General features: G+C 36.8%; 1 protein-coding gene across 1 annotated transcript; it reads left to right on the forward strand.

The window, feature by feature from the left end:
• The first annotated feature begins 514 nt into the window (after positions 1–514).
• Positions 515–17,918, forward strand: LOC103712660 (uncharacterized). The gene is made up of 13 exons (XM_008799244.6): positions 515–1,324; positions 5,000–5,417; positions 6,131–6,788; positions 8,949–8,989; positions 11,512–11,580; positions 12,968–13,068; positions 15,296–15,374; positions 15,733–15,831; positions 15,925–15,993; positions 16,133–16,182; positions 16,304–16,385; positions 17,122–17,216; positions 17,293–17,918. Exons 1-13 carry the CDS (start codon positions 903–905, stop codon positions 17,435–17,437), a joined length of 2,328 nt encoding a protein of 775 aa, XP_008797466.4. The 5' UTR covers positions 515–902; the 3' UTR covers positions 17,438–17,918.
• The last annotated feature ends 165 nt before the right edge of the window (positions 17,919–18,083 follow it).

The following is an 18,083-nucleotide window of genomic DNA, read 5'->3' on the forward strand; positions in this document are numbered from 1 at the left end:
GCGTAAAATATACTAAGGTTCAACATCAAATACTTGGGAATAAGTTAGTATAAAGAGCATCAATATTTTACTATCAACTTAAATATCTTTTGAAATAGATATGGCCTTTAATTTAATCTTAGTTAAAGCATATAGTACTCATCAAGCTCTAATTTATTGTTTCTCCATGTTGCTTGTTTGTAAAAAAATAATTATAAATTGTTTGCTAAAAATTATAATTTTTAACTATATGTAACAATTAAGAATAATAAAGTTTATCTCTGATATAATTTGGTTAAAAATGACATTTTTTAATTAAGCAATGAAAATTATAAAATAAATATTTTAAAAAGACCATAATTGTAAATTCCAGAGTTTGAGTGTGAGCTTTGCCCACCAGCCTTGGAAGCTCTCTCTCTTTTTGGGAAAAGTTGTGGCCCCAAACCTCACAAATTCACCATGGTACCAAAAGAGAGAAAAAAAAAAACTCACAACTATCCATGACATCTACACCACCAACAGGATGAGGAAGAGAGCCAAGTGAAAGCTTCAGATGGGGATATGATCATCTGTACCAAAAAAAAAAAGGATGGGGATGTGATCATGTAATAATTAAAAAGAACAAAATAAAAGCGCAGATAGAGAGAGAGAGAGAGAGAGAGAGAGAGAGAGAGAGACCCCACAGAAGAAACAGTCTACAGAAAAATAGAGAGCAGAGAGGGAAAATAAAAAATAAAGGAGGCTTCTTTGAGCTCAAGAACCCCTTCTGTTCTCCATTGTCTCTAGAAATAGAGAGGAAAAAAGGAGCCGCCTTTGATCTAAAAAACCCCTTCTTGTCTCCCTTTCTTCGAGAGGAATCCATGAACTCCTTTTTCGGGTTGCTTCCATTCCGTCTTTGCTCGTCCTCTGAAGCTTTCTAGGCCATGGAGAAGCCGGCGGAGGAGCTTTTGAAGAAGATAAATGACCTGGAGGCGGGGCACGCGCTGCTGAAGCAGGAGATGTCGAAGCTGATGCCGCGCGAGGGTGATGTCGGCGGAGTTGCTTGCGGTGGCGGTGGGGACCGCCGGCGGTCTCACTCGGTGTCGCCGCAGAGGTCGGCGGCGCCCCCACCTAGGCGGCGGAACGAGGGGACCGGCGGGCTGGTGTGGCGGCCGGGGTCGGCCGCGTTAGGGCACTCGTCGAGGCTGCAGCGAGAGAGCCGGGAGCCGGGCGACACCCCGAAGGGAGAAAGGCGCGGGGAGGCGCCGGCCGGCATCGGGCTGTCGGAAAAGCAATACCTGAACATATTGCAGTCGATGGGGCAGTCGGTGCATATCTTCAATCTTGAAGGCCGGATAATCTACTGGTCAGTCGTGAGAATTCTGCTTGCTTTTTCTGTCTGCGTGTTAGATTTTCTTGATCTATCTTCTGTATCTTTATGTTTTTTTTTGTGTGACGGTTTTCCACGAGATCATTGTTAGATTGTGATTTCCTTTGGGCAGTGGGGGCTCTGTAGTTCCTTATCTAGGATTTGGTAAAAGTTTGTCCTTTTATCGTTTAGCGGATGTCATAAAGTTTTGGTTTTTGAGGGATTCCGTGTTGGATTGCAGTGAATTTTTCACTGTATTGACATTTTTGGTAAGGATGAATGGTATGAGATGCCTAATGAGGTTTTAAGATGAAGTGTTCAAACTTTTGTTGATAGCTGGGAGAGGGTTTACTTCTGATTCATTTAGATTGGAGGCATGAAGTCCTTGTTGCGGATTAAAAATTGGAGAAACTTCCATGGCATCATATGAGGCGCTTGGCAGGTCTGGTCCTGGGCATTTTTTTAAGCATCAGGGTTCCTTGGATTCTTTTCATTGTTGCTATTGCCATAAATCTGCTGGAACAATTAGTATGCATCATGGTATCCCGAACCATGGATTGGTGTTCAGTTTTTACATGTCTCACTTCTGACCATCAGCCATATTGTATATTACAGTTTGATGTCTGTTATGAATTTGGTTAGTTCATAAATGCAAGGTAGGATCCGTTAATTATCTTCAAATCAAAATTAAGAATGCAAACTATTTGGCGGATTGGCATTTGTGAAATTATAAGGACATACTTAGCCCATTCCCCCACTTTTCCTTGGAGTCGACATGCTTGAGTAGGATGACGAGTGAAGGAGTTTACATCTTGGCCGAGATATTGTTTTCTAGTTTCTATTAGTATCTAACACTCACCAGTACAATATATCTCAAATCTCAGCCTTTCTTATGGCGGCTGATATAAACATGTATATCCCGAGACAATGGCAGACATGATATCAATATATTTTCTAAGATTTTTTCATCAGTATTTTACCATGTTAAATTGGTTCTTTTAAATCTATATATTAAAATTAATGTTTTAATGCAGCAGTTAATCTCTGACATACTATTTTGTCCCATATTGCGATATCATGGCTCCTATATATTGGCTGAGATGTTGGAATAAGTCGAGACTTTCCATATTTTCTGAGCTAGACCGAGACCTTACTTTTGCTTCGTTCATCTTGATATCAGCCATCCATCAAGTTGACACGGATCTTTTATTTTAAGAATCCTTGATAAAGGGTAGTGAAGAATAATTAATAGCAGGCTTCGAATTACAGGATATTAACAATCTTGGCTGTTCAATGTTAGGGTCTCGTGAATTTCTGTAATGTTTTATATGATAGATTTGAGTAAGGCTGTCTAAAATGGGGAGACTTCAATTAGTTCATGATGCTGAACTATTTTTAGTAATGCAAATGAAAATATAGTAGGAAGAATCTTAACTGGTCATTTTATAGAGAATCAAGAACACGGCACCCTGTTGTAGCTCTGTTTATAGAAAGGTAATGGAGCTTAATGGTGGAGATAGGTAATCATAAATGGATGGTGGTTAGGGAAAGCATGATAAATTAATTTTGGGTATCTGTGAGATTAGATTGGTTAAGGAGCATAAAGGATGCATATGATGGTGGAAGTGCTACATTTTAAAAGGGTGGGTTGGTTTAGGAGGTTGGAAACTCATAATGGCCCAACCTTTTCTCTTTAGTATCAGCAAATGAATTGTTTGCATGGGAAGATCTTGGGGATTATATTACGTTGTTGCCATGTTTTTTCTCTTTAATAAAGGTGGAGGGGGAAAAAAAGCTGTTTGGACATTGATTTGGGCAAAAACTTCACAGTGAAGTCATGTTTTCGTCTCACTAACTAGATACCTTTACTTTTGTGTGGATATAGCATTACGTTGGAGAAGCTACTAGACATATACAAAGCCATTGTCTCAGCTGCTGCTTAGTTGTTTCTTCAAAAATATATTTGCCTTCTGCTGTGCATTGGGTAGTCAGCCTCTTGCACTTAATACAGAAAAATCTATACTTATTCAGTTTGATTGGAAATGACATCTTTGGGGTAAGAGAGGAGTGGTAGACTATGTGCAAGTAAATTCAAAACTGCTTATGTTTATCTGTGTAGGAATAGTATTTGGTAGCATGCACTGCATCTTGGTTTGAACTTTGAAGGGTAGAGCTTATTTTTATTTATATTTAAATTATATAAATAAATGTAATGAAAATTTTATAGAAAAGTGATGAAGTTATCTACATTGATATTATTTTAGAATGGATTATAATTCTTTTGGTTTTTCTATGATTTTGTAAAAGTAGTATATTTATGAAAGCACATTGATCTATTGTCATTTCATTATTTTCGGTTACCATGGCTAGTGATGTTTGTTATAACAGCCATTATTATATTTGAGAAATATCAGGTCATTGGTTTGATTTGATAAATTATGAACCTTATTTTTAATATGACAATAAATAAGATTTTTGAATGGGGTTCATTAATAAGGATACTGATCCTATTGAAATCTTGATTTATACATAGAAAAGAATCTCATATGAAAGGGCAATATAATTGATCTTTAGCTTTTCTTGATTCCATGAGTTTTCTGTTACCTTTTTTCTTGTGCTACACATTGTAAGTCTTGCCTTTTTGTGATTTTTTTTTTTTTTTTTTTTTGTTTTAAACATGTATATGAAACTTTGTACCTTAATTGGCGGTTTTGTGGATTCCGAGAGAGGATAAATTTTGAGAGAATATTGCGGGTAGTTTTTGGCAGGCCAAGATAGTGTCTTGGTAAGTGGTTTATTAGGGAATTAGTGGTTTCATCAAGGGTGTTTTGGATATAAAAAAAGGGAAGAGATTGAACCTTCCTAGGAATATTCAAATTCAGAACTCTCTTTTTTTGATGTAGTATAGATTAAGAGGCACACTGACACTGGCTATTTTTTAATTACAAGGGATAAAGAAGTGGTGCATTAAGGACAGAAAACATAACCACTGATTGGTTGATAGTGGATTTTGATGTTGGAACAGTTATTGGATTTAGATACAATTGGGGTTGATTAATTGTTTAAGAGCCTTTCAAGGTTGGTTAGGTGGTTCTTCACACACTCTAAATGTTGGCTATCAGTAAAATAGGTCTAGATGGAATTTTGTCTCAAGAAGGCCCCCAGATGACTTAATTGGCAACTAGCTGATTGTATCTTGCAGTCTAGTGCTGAAATCTGATGAAATATTAGGTGCTGTTTTTTGTTTACATTAAAAAGAACAAATTATCTATCATTAGCATGCAGTTCAGCATTAGTTTCTTCCTTGGTTCTCCAGGAGTATTAGTGGCTAAGTCCTTGGCTCATGCTTTTTAGTCCTCTCGACCCTAGTTGTTTGCTTTCTGAGATGTTTTATGTTCGATCTGCTGCTGATTTTCTTTATGGTCAAGGATGTTTTTATCAATATCTAATTAAACTATTTGTATTGGTGTTCTGTAAGTTATAAATATGCAAATTCTGGTTTAGTGTCACTAGTAATTTGATGCAATGGGTTAGTTTGATCAACAACACACGCAGTCCTTTTCCTTTATAAATGAGAAACCAAGTATCTTGCTATTAGATCCACTTCTAGCCTTCTCCCATTGTTGTTAGCTTCTACATTAGCCATTGAACTGCTCATATTCATTCATGCAGGAACCGCTCTGCAGAACATCTTTATGGTTATCCTGCATCGGAAGCCATCGGTCAGGATGCAATCGAGCTACTGGTTGATGCTCGTGATTTCAATATTGTGAGCAACATAATCCAACGTATAACCATGGGGGAGAGTTGGAGAGGGAAGTTTCCTGTCAAGAACAAGTTAGGAGAGCGATTTTTAGCTATTGCTACAAACACTCCTTTTTATGATGACGATGGAAGTTTGGTTGGCATTATTTGTGTGTCAACTGATTCACGGTGCTTTCAGGAGATAGCATCCCCTCCAAGCTGTACAAAACCCCAGTCAACTGTCTGCAGCACTTCCAGTTGGCCTAGAATTGGTTTAACAAGTAAAGGCAGTTCCGATTCTCAGCAACCTCTTCAAGCTGCTATTGCATCCAAAATAACCAATCTGGTAAGTTAATTTCCATTATAATTTCATGCAAGTAGAAGGCAATAGAATATAGTATAGTTATAGAGTAGGGGTGGCAATTTACGACCTGACCCGCCAACCTGACCTACAGCTGACCTGCTTTAGGCAGGTTTAGATTTGACATAAATAGGTCCAGGTTATAAATGGGTCAAACCCGCATGGACCTGTTCACTAAACATGTTGGGTTTAGGTTTAGATCTTTGACCCATTTAATTTTACATGTTTAATGGTCCCAAGCTTTTTAAGACTTGTTTAACCTTTTAAAGCCTACTTAATATGTTTAAAACCGGTTTAACCAAACCCATTTAATATGGTTAAGACTCACATAACCTGTTTTAAACCTATTTAACCCTTTAAGACTTGCTTAACCTGTTTAATCTGGTTTGACCCATTTATCAAATGGGTTATGCGAGTTAAGTCAGGTTGCCTATTTAATAAAAGGCTAATTTCAGGTCCGGATTTTTGACCTGTTAATAAATGGGTTGAGTTCGGGTTGATAGATGTTTGACCCGGCCTATATCCGGCCTGACTGGCTTGATTGCCACTCCTACATAGACACCTGGCAATGTCTTTCATAATTAGAGAAATCTGGGATATTATTCTGATTCCTGGATATATTTTTTTTCTGGGATATTATTCTGAATATATTTTTTTCTAGTGTATTCTTTCTTATTTTTTTTAGAATCACCAAACAGGCTACTAAGGTTACAAACAAAGTTCGTTCTCGGATAAGGACGGGTGAAAACAATATGGAACGTGAAGGTGGGAGTGGAGATAGCCAATATTCTGACCATGATGCTGTTTCCTTAGATCACAAGGAGGATGCTAGTTCAAGTGGAGCTAGCACACCGAGAGGTGACGTACCACCTTGTGCCTTTAGTATGTTCTCTTCTGCAGCCACAGAGGAAAAATCTCCAGGAAAAGCATCTAAAGGTAATAATGAAGAGGTCGAAGGAAAGACAGGGATTCACAAGATCATAAGCTCGAAAGCAGAGACATTATTAGCTAAGAAGGGGATATCATGGCCCTGGAAAGGGCAGGAACATGATGGTGCAGATGCGAAGAATCGCTTTGTTTGGCCATGGGTGCATAGTGATCAGGAAAATGACTTGACTCATCAGAAGACTTCTGAATCTAGTGTCAAGCCAGAAAGCCAAGTGATTGAAAGCAACCGAACTGCAAATAATGAGGCTTCAGGATCCTGGTCCTCTTTCAACGCTAACAGTATGAGTAGTGTTAGCAGTAGTGGAAGCACCAGTAGCAGTACTGTTCCCAAAGTGGATATGGATATTGACTGCTTAGACTATGAGATTGTATGGGAAGACCTTATAATTGGAGAACAAATAGGTCAAGGTAGTCACCTTCTCCTGGCGTGAGTAGTGGCACTTCTTTCTTTGAACTCTATTTCTTAACCAGAAAAACATGCAGCAAATGATTGCAATAAGCATTTCTCTCTTATTTGATGATCCTTGATATGTGTTTTAGCTGTTGCTTTGTTTATTCCTGCAGTCTCATTATGGTTTCTAGCAATAATGTACTTTGTGACGGTAACCTGGCATTAGATATTCTACAATGAAGTTATCTTCCATCAGTTGTATCATCTATTCAACCCATTGCGTTTTGTTCTTACAAGTATTTCTTAAAATAATTTCAGAAGGAATATGGCATTACCTACTTAACTTCATATAAAATTGATAAACACTTTGCCAAGATATATTCCTTGATGTATTGTTTGCTTCAAGTTGGTTTGCAAGTTCTTGGGTATATATATGGTAGTTGGTACATGGTAATTTTTCATGTTTTAAGATCAAATTTTCTCCCAATTGGTGACCAGCTAGTCCTGGACATCTGCCTGATTATTAAACCTGCTCCATAGGGTACCAGTACTTGGCAATTTCTCAATACAATTTACATGATTTCTGAAACACAATTTCTTTGGTACTTTCTCGAGCTTTATATTCTGAAGTCCTGCAATAGATTTTGGCTTATAAGCATTTTATATAAACTTTTTATTATGGTAGTATGCTTTATAATGATATTTATAAACCTTATGTTGTCACATAATTTTTGCAGACCAACGACTCTGTTCTTTCGTTAGTTGTTCAGATTTTCTCCTGAACTCCTTATTTTTAGCAGATTGGATAGTATGGAACCTTTGAGCTGTGAACTTTGGTCCTGTGTGAAAGTCAAAATCTGAATGATTGCCGGAATATTACTTAATCAACTGCCAAGAAAGTTGATGGTACAAAATGGTGAAGTTAATTGTAATCTGTTATGTTAATAATTAATTACTCACTTTGGAATTTCTATTGCATGCCCATATTATTTTCTTACTAGAGGGAGTACATGTAGAAGAGTGCCTGTGTAGTGAAGGGGCAGGGAGTTTCAACCTGAATTTCACTTTACCATGATAACCAGAGACGCATAATCCAGGAATGTCAGATCTATGTTGTGCAGTTTTTCATTACATAAATTGAGTCAGTAATTCAGTGCGTCTTTCTGGAGAAGTTTGGAGAATATCTCACTCTGAAATTAAATGAGTAGTTTTCTAGAAGGCATTGGCATAGTCATATTTGATGATTTTGCCTAAACTTTGAATGCCATCTGGGGGCAGTCTCAAGCCCAAAACACATTTGAAGTGATTGGTGATGCTTCCTTTCATTATTTTTTACTCCTCCTATTTGATGAATATCATTACCCCCACCTCCCCCCCAAAAGAAAAGAAACCCCACCCCCTCCTACACACACAGCAAAAGTGCAGAGATTGGTAAATTGCAGAATTGGGTTGTGGAGGTTTGTTAAGTGAGAATTTGGCCAACTTAGGATTTTGGAACTTTTTATGTCCATATTTATCTAATAAATTTTGTTGCTTCCTTGATATACATTGTGTTTGAAGGGCATCAAAATGTTAGATCTGAGTTTTCCTCAATGTCTTATACTTGTGGAATTCTCAATTTAGTTGTTACTAGTGAGAATGTATGGGTCTTATGTCTTGCCTTTGTAGTTCTTGTATCTCCTCCATTCTGTGAATACTAGGAGTTCATATCCTCTGCTGATGTTTTTTTTTTTTTTAATAAGTTCTCAATTTGCTCTGATCATGTGGCTGGTAAACTGTTTTATGTATATTGTACTTTTTCAACAAAATGCTCTGTTCCACATCGCTTTGATTTATCTGTAAAAGAAGTTTTACTTTTATGTATAGCCCTTGTGGAGTTTGAAATGAGGACAGATCTCTGAAGATCTATCATTGTTTAGATATGAACGTCATTTTGCATTGACTTAAAAGTTAAAACCTTTAGTTATTTGGGATAAATGGAAAATGCAGGCTTCCTGCTTTCTTGATTAACTTCCTGCTTCCTTGATTAACTCAATCATGTCAAATGATTACAAGTAACTTTAGGACAGACGACTGATGATGCTACTGCCTCAAGATTTCTTAGAAGATTATGCTATATGCCTTTCATTTGTAAGGTTCTGTTATCTTATACATATTTTCTTTTCCTGCTCGCACAGGTTCTTGTGGAACTGTATATCATGCTCTGTGGTATGGCTCGGTATGTTTATTCTATTGCTTTACATATGAGCGATATAGTAGTACTTTGTTTAAACGCTCATTGTGATTGATTTTCTGCATTAAGCTGTTTGTTGGTCCTCAAAACAAACAGATGCTGACTTTTGTCTGTGATTCTTGAACCGTATCACTATCAAGTTTCCCTATGTGCAATGGTTCAACGTGTCAGTGATATAGTGTGCTTATTGCAACTTTGTCTTTGCTGAGTTACCTGTAGGTTTGACTATTAAAAAAGATCCATAATTTGGCATCTTAATGTTTATATCTTTTATGCTTGGGGTATTGGATTATTATAGTTTGGTGTATTACCTATAGGTTTTAACTGTTACCTACAGGTTTTAACTATGAAAAAGGATCTATAGTTTGGGGTCATCATGTTTATTTCTGTTTGCACAAGCGGTTGGATAAATTTTTTGGTTGGTTGATGGCAGAGTCGCTGATCACTCACTTTCAGTGCATCATTAACTCAAAACAAAATATTATCCAATCCAGTTGCAAGAAAAGCAACTCTCAAATCAAATGCACGTAGGAAAATCCTTGTGGCAATAAATGAATGCTTTCTGATTGTCCACTAGCAGTCAGACAATTACTAGTCCGTGAATTTTGATGATGCTCTCCCAGGAAAGTCAATCAAGGTCCGGGCATGAAAAATAAAACCAAATATTCAATATAGTGATTATCACCAAAAAAAATATTTGGGTTTCTTGTGCTTGCTCTTTAAACTTCTAGAGAGAAAATCAGGAGTGTGACTTTCTAGATATCTTCAAACTTGAGGAGGTATTTTTGGAGACTTGGGGTACCATTATTCTTACGGCATCTGCTCATATATACGGTACAAAGACTGATGCTTCATGATTAAGATTCCAAAACCTATCGATCATGTATTGGCTATACTGCATAGACAATAAGTTAGGAGTGTATCTGTCTTTGAGGAAACATATGGCCTCATTTGGAATCAAAACAAAAATGTTCCCAACCCTTACTGATAGCTTATACTCAGTTCTAGATGATTAAGCAATTGTAGTGTAGGATTCAGTCCAAAAGGGCAATTTTCATAGTATCATTCGAAATAAATTTTATGGTTGGTATATGTACCATGCAAATACATACTTGCATATATAGTTTCATTTGCTAGTACAGGATTTCTTAGGGATTTTCCCGTCATGCAAAAAGTTTGGAATATGAACTGCATTAATCAGTCAAGACATGATAAGCTTTCACAGTGACGAGCTCGGTAGCATCATTCGATAGTATATATGTGCCTTTGGTGAGGATAAAATGTCAAAACCCAAGTTGAAATTTCTCTTGCATAAGTAGAGAAAAGTCAAAATTCAGGTTGAAATCAATCGTTGCTCTGACATCAAATTCTAAATTTTCTCCATCAAGAAAAGAAAATTCGAGCCCCTAAAATCAACAATATTGTTTTTGGTGTTAGACATTGCATCATCCCATCTCTTTGCTTCCAGCTGTGTAAAATCGCTCTCTTCCTTGTCAATCTCACCCTATCTTCACTTTCTACCTCAACTCTAAGTCCTGAGGAATGATCCCATCCCTTAAAACCTCATCAAAGGGGACAGAATTAACTAGCTAGCATGACCCGATCTATCAAAATATCTTAGCTTAATAGTTGAAAGCTTCTATCTTGGGTGCCTCTCTTTAAATAGAACCTTGCTCCCTCACTCATTTTCTAGGTGCTTCCTTGCTCATAATTTCTTTGACAACTCTGCTGCGCCACTCCTGCACCGACTCTAAATCCTAGTAACCTGACTGATGAGTGATGATCACTCCCTCCAGATATCCTGCCATAAAACCAAGGTATTAATATCACTACTATCCTAGCTCATAAGTAAAGCCCCCTTACTGTTAGGCTTGTAGCTTCCATTAAGAAAGTGTCTTGCAGCTTCTCTGACTTCTTAGGTTCCTTAACAAGGAGTTAAACATGGAGACAAATACAAGTGCAAGTAACAAAAATGGATTGGATTGGCATGATATTCTTTCCCATGTTAAGAGGTTGCCCTTTGCTTCATCATTTGTCAAACATCTCATTTGTTGATTGATATCATGGGCTTATGAAGTTGGATGCCAGTGTTAGGATGCATCCCTACCTGATTGTAGATTTCCCTATCTTATTAACCTAGACATCCAACTTTTTCTCCACATCGGTCTCTTCAAGTTAACTAAGGCCTATAAGCACTCTCTAAGGTTCCTTTTAGACCAATATACCACTCTAAGCATTTGAGAAGGAATGTAGGATTGATTAGTAGAACAGAAAAGATGTAAAAGGGACTCACTTAAGACAGGATGCAATCAAACTGGTTGCAATTAGTTATATGCCAATGGCATCCACAAAACGGGTACACTGTAATTTTGTTACAGAATTTTCAGGTTTACATTCAAAGATAGTTCATGATTGCTAGTGCTACATAAGGTTAACAATGAAAGATCATGCTTGTTGGATTGTGTTAACCTTACACCACAGAGCTAAAGTATCTTATTTTCTTCCAGGATGTAGCAGTTAAAGTATTCTCAAAGCAGGAATATTCTGATGAAGTCATACTTTCCTTCAGACAAGAGGTAAATTTCAAAACTGAGCTTGCATTTTTCGAAAATGAATATCCTGTGATTAACTTTAGTGTTTGATATATTTAAGAAGCTGAACCTTGTGATAGGCAAAAGAGCAGTTCTTTATGCCATCCTTTACTTTTCATAATTAGTTGCCAAAGACCATCTTTTAACTTGTTATTTAAGTCTTGACATTGATACATAAGCATTAGGAGTTATAGGTGATTCAGCAGATAGACATATACGCAGTTTGTTTGAAAGGATGTTATGTGATTATTTGTACCTGTGTACATCTTAGTTGTGAATGCATGTCAAAGAGAAATATAGTATCACACTTGAATTGATTTGCTAGATTTTACAGTTTCAAGCATAAGCCTGTTGGAATTTAGATATCTGTCCACCAGTACATCTAGAGCAGTTGATCAGTTTTCCATCCTTGAAAATTAGAACTACCTGCTGATGCTGATAGCTGTCGATTTCATCTATATTTTCAACTGTTTAGATGAATTTTCATCTTTGTTGATGGCTTGCTTGCAGCAACTCCTTTTCTAAATGATGATTCAATCTTTTCAAAATTGCTATGATGAAATAATGAAACTATAATTTTCATTATCTAGTTCACATAATACAATAACAAAAAGCTTTGAAGGCTTCCTATATTTGAAAATGGAGAAAGTTGATTCACTTATAAGTTCATACATTTTATTACTTAGACATGTAATGTTTGCCCCTGGAATACTTGATTTTTTTTTTCCTAGGAGCATGGCTTTAAGTCCTGGTGTTTTTTTTTTTTGGAGGGGGGGGGGGGGGGGGGGGGGGAGCATCCCACCATCCAGACAGGGCGCTACCCCAGGTGTCGTGATGGGAATAGGGTGGCATAGGAACTGGGATGGTATGGCACATCCACTGTCCCAAGTGTCGGGCTGTGGAACATCCCATTGCATGAAAAATCCAAGATGACTTCGTCCCATGGGATTTGAATCCTTGCACGTGAGGAATTTCATGTTCAATTAATGTTAGAGCACAACCTTTATTGCTCTTGTTATTGTTGAATGCAACATGGACAATTTGTCTGGATCATTATCCATGAGGGTTCCTCTTCCTCAAACATCAATCCTGGAATTATAAGGAATGTTTACATTGGGCTCCATTTTTTTAATGTGAATTTAATTCTATAAGAACATAATACTGTAATTTTTTTTTTAAGCGGATGGAGAAGTAATCGTATACCTCTTCTACAATATAAGTATTTTGACCATGATCAACTGTTTGACCTTCATGATTTCATCTATGAATTGTCATGCAATAGTTTTGCTTTACAAACAACTTAAAATCTCGAAATTTAGTTGTCAATAGCCTGCATTGCTTGTATCATCTGAATATGGTTTTATTGATGAAGGTATCGCTTATGAAGAGGTTAAGGCATCCAAATATACTACTCTTTATGGGTGCAGTTACTTCTCCTCAGAGACTTTGCATTGTGACGGAGTTCCTTCCACGGTTCGTTCTTCACTTTGCCTACAAAATTCAAAATGAAAACAACCTGAACTCTATCTTTATGATTGCTTGGTATTTTTTTGCCTTGTAGCTATATACTTGGATTGTTGACAACATACGTCAGCTTGTTTAGAAATTAGAACAGAAATTTTAGTTGCAAGAAAAGGGGTCTAGTCTTGTGTCTTTATCTTAACAAATGAAATTTGTTATTCCTTTTATGAAAATATTCTAATAAAAGGAAGTATAGGCATCACAGATCTTTTATGAAGCAGTTCATCATGGTTTCGTAAAGTTTCTATTTAAGTATTATTTGCATCAACTTCTTTCCACTATAGTATTATTACAAAGTTCTCCTAAGATTTATTGTATATCAAGCATGAAACTAGTATAGGTATTTTGAACTGATCAGTTCAAAATAGCTTAAATTGTTTTTGTACAGCAAGCTCATTGTGTTTTTAATTTTACCTTTTACCTTTTGGTTTTTATCTCCAAGAGATTACTATAGCATGGTATATTTGTATCGCTTTTCATTTTTGACAAATTTTGAGAAACAGTAATTATTTGAATTGAAAACAAACTACACTTAATTTAAAGCTGGGTCCAGAACTCCATGCCCCTTAAACCAAACCTGGAAAAAGAAAAAGAAACCTGCACACATATTATCGTTATCATTGTCCAAGACTTTTCCCACATTTCGGGTCAGTTGTAGAGCAAAGATTTAAGCTAGGAAAGTTCCACAGGAGGATGAGGCAGATGTTCCAGTCGATTGTGAGCTTGATGTCAATCCTTAGCAGCAGGAAACTTCAATTTGCAGTGGCGAATCTCCTTCCAAATTTCTTCAGAAACTCATTCTCCCACCTGCTTTCTGTGGGTTTCCTTATTCGCTCTTTTAAAGAAAGACACTCCCCTATTCCTGTATCGAACTCTGCTCCTGTGCCTGCTTCTGGTAACTAAGCATCAATCCTTTACAATTGGTGCTGAATTCCTAGCTAAGGGAAATAAGGCAGTAGAGGGGCCTTCCATTAACTTACATGGCTACTTGGTGATAAGGAGGTTTACCTTGTTAGCTCCAATTTAAGCTCATGTAACTAACGAACAGCCTCTCTAAAATTTCCTTAGACTTGGAAAGAGTCTAGATTAAGGGATAAGATGATAACTTCTGATATAGGGAGGAGTTGTGTTCACCTCAAATGCACAAGTAAGCCAGATAGTCAAATGAAACAGTCACATAACACACGCATACACACTAAGATAGGCCTGTTGAAAGAAGCCTGCAGAGTAGCTTTAAAAACAAATTCATTGCTCAAGAGGCGAAGAATCTGCTCGAGATACTCTCCAACCATCTGAAAGTTGCTAACATCATATTGCCCAAGTTTTCAGGATCAACCTTAGTGCGCTTCAGCATTCTGGAAGTTCTTGTTTAGCAAGCCATCTGCAATAGTGTATTTGGCATAATAACTGAGCTCTTGGTTATCACATGCATGAGAAAAGTTTTCTTCTTCCAAACTTTGTATAGAAAACAATTGATCTTCACAATTCTCAAGCAGTATCACCCAGTTTTGATCTTATACCTTGGTGCTGCAAATTGATCAAGAGCAATATTTTTGTCCATGCTAATTGCAAAACAACACACTCTCACTTGCGGTGGGACCAATTCTTGCAAATACACTTGCATTGACTTTTAATATTGGAATACTTGTGTGGCTGTTTTGATGGAATCTTCATTGTAACTGCCTCAAACTGCAGCTGATGAGGTGAAAATTATTGATAAAAAAAATCAGTATTATCCATTTTAATAGTGATTGATATCTACAAAATAAATGTTCATCCCATATGTATAAACCTCCAGATTGTAGCTACATCAGATGTTGTGGTCTGAAACTTCAGCATTGAGATGGACTTTTAATATTGGAATACTTGTGTGGCTGTTTTGATGGAATCTTCATTGTAACTGCCTCAAACTGCAGCTGATGAGGTGAAAATTATTGATAAAAAAAATCAGTATTATCCATTTTAATAGTGATTGATATCTACAAAATAAATGTTCATCCCATATGTATAAACCTCCAGATTGTAGCTACATCAGATGTTGTGGTCTGAAACTTCAGCATTGAGATGGGCATGGTAGATTGAGTGATTATAGACTTCAATTTCAAGAACACAGCTATCATCGATAGAAAAAATTCTGCATTGTTATTCTTTCTTTGATATCTATCTATTCCAAATGCAGTGGGAGTGTGTTTCGGTTGCTTCAAAGAAACACCACGAGATTGGATTGGAGACGGCGCACTCACATGGCTTTAGATATTGTAAGTATATTTTCACATATAGATTAAAGAAGGATTTAGTGACACTTGATTCTATTTATAGTTCTGGTGTAAGAATATTGATAAAGGAATCAAACTGAAAGCTTTGAAAAGGCACTCTTATTACTCCTTGACTTTATTTTCCTTTGCTCATTTCCATATTACTGTATCACTTGAGCTAAACATCTGGAAGATAGTTTTGTTAGTAGGATCAAAAGGTCTAGTTTGTTTTTGCGGAAGCAAAACCACCTTGACATTTGAAGTTTCTATTTCATATTGCTTATGTAGCAACGAGTTATGTAGCTTGGAATTGCATTCAAGTGTTATTGATAATAATATATTCTTTCTTCTCCTTCAACAGGCAAGGGGCATGAATTATCTTCATCATTGCAACCCGCCTATCATTCATCGTGATCTGAAGTCATCAAATCTGTTAGTTGATAAGAACTGGACTGTCAAGGTGTGATTTTACTTCTTAAAAGATATATATCTGCCACATCTTATACACACATTACATCCTCTCTCTCTTTTTTTTTTTTTTAATGTTGCACAGGTTGCGGATTTTGGTCTTTCACGTCTTAAGCATGAGACATATCTGACAACAAAAACTGGGAAAGGAACGGTATGTGCATAAACTGCAAATACTAAGTTAAAATATTTCTAGTCATTTTTCGCTGCCAAATTAATTATCCAATAATGATAGCTTCTGGACATCTAATTATTTATTTTAAGCTAAGAACTGGCCATTTTTCTGTTCTCAGCCACAATGGATGGCTCCAGAAGTTCTGCGAAACGAGCCTTCGGATGAAAAGTAGGTTGAGATCTTAATATCGTCTTAGCATATCATTGATTCAATGTTCCACTTGTTTCTTGACGGCAGTAAGGGAAGCACTCATCTTTTTCCTCTTTTTTTCCCTTGCCGTGGAAAATAGGTCCGATGTGTATAGCTATGGGGTAATACTGTGGGAACTTGCCACTGAGAAGATCCCTTGGGATAATCTTAATTCAATGCAGGTAAGTCACTGCTGAAGTTCTGTCATCGTTCTAATATCAAGTAGTTTGCTTTTACCCATTTTCATATAATCAACAAGCAATTTTTAGTTATCTGACATCATAAGATACAATACAATCATGACTTAATAACAATATTTTCTTTTTATTGTTTGGCTGCTTTATTGATAACTCCAGAATAATTAGAAAAACATATTGCATATTTGTTTATCTACCATACCCTTTTTTTATATACAATCAGCTATGTGCTTCTTTATATTATGATGACATGCTTTGCTGGTTCACTTCAGAGTCACAACATGCTTTAGTTGTTGCATTCTGTTTTTTGACTATTATAATTTTTAGACTAAATCATGAAACCCAGCTTTGTTCTACATCTTGTATTGTTGATCAAAAGAGCATTATCTAAAAAGAGGGATAATGTGCTGTAATGATGTTGAAGTTGCTGCATTAATGCATTCTTTGATCTGATTTCACTTGGAATGTCAAGGCAACATGTCCAAAATATGCTGTAATGTTCTTAATCAACTTTGACGGTAAACTATTTCTCTATTCATGATAAGGTATTCTAGAGAAACAAATTTAATCTGCATTTAGTTTTGAAACCAATTGCTGGTGGATAAATTCAATTATCTTTAAGAACTTGCCTCTTAGACCTTGTGTAGAACTGTCATGGCCTTTAAAGAGTCGTACATTGTGCTTTCTGATTATTTGAACTTTGAGTGATTTTGTTGTCCAGGTCATTGGAGCTGTAGGTTTTATGAACCAGAGGTTGGAGCTCCCGAAAGACCTGGATCCACAATGGGGGTCAATTATTGAGAGTTGTTGGCATAGGTTAGCTCTCCTTAGACAAAATTTCCCCTGATGCTTTCTATTTTCTCAAACTTATCTGTGTTTTGGACCTAAACAGCGAACCACGTTTTCGGCCAAGTTTCCAAGAGCTGGTTGATAGATTTAAAGATTTGCAGAGGCAGCATGTTGCCCAATCTCAAGTGCAACGCTCCGTACCTAGTGACATTTCCCAGAGTAATGCAAAAGTGAGTGCTCAGGAATGAGGTTATCAAACTCTTGAAGATTTATTTGCCAGTCTTGTGCATCAGCCATGATTCGGTTCCAATGAGAAGCATCTTTCATTCTACGTCGTATACAACTACGATGAGCTACAGATCCTACGAGTGCTGCAGGATCATGTGTCTTCATCAGCAGGCACAGCTCAGCTGTATACATTCTAAACAAGGAGCATGCAGCTGTGACTGAGAAACTGTCGTGCCAATGTGTCTCTTTTTTGCCAAAAATTAATCAGCCAAATTGTAAAATTGCCTTGCATCATCATCCACAAGTTGGAAGCATTTTTATCTTATCGGTTGTATAAATTGTGCCTCAGGCTACTGAGTTTTGGTGGTTGGGCTGCTTGAATTAAGCAAATGCCATTGGATGTTTGCTAATTTCTTCTAGTTGTAAAGAAGATTTGATAGAGCCCTACTAAAATATCGTATTACAGCGATGAGTACAAGCTTTATATTGTGATGCCTATTATTTTATTTTTTCCAAGACTATCTCATGAGTCATGAGGAGTGATAGTTATATGTTCATTATTGAGGCTGAGTCAATTATTGGTTCAGACTCCCTGATTGCAAACAGAGTTATAGCAGTGGGGTTCAAGAAGGATGGTAGTGGCATTAAACTGCAGCATGTAACAGT

This window comes from Phoenix dactylifera, chromosome 14, assembly GCF_051530095.1.
Source record: "Phoenix dactylifera cultivar Ajwa chromosome 14, Ajwa_hap1_PhDact_Kaust_v1.1, whole genome shotgun sequence".
NCBI lineage: Eukaryota > Viridiplantae > Streptophyta > Magnoliopsida > Arecales > Arecaceae > Phoenix > Phoenix dactylifera.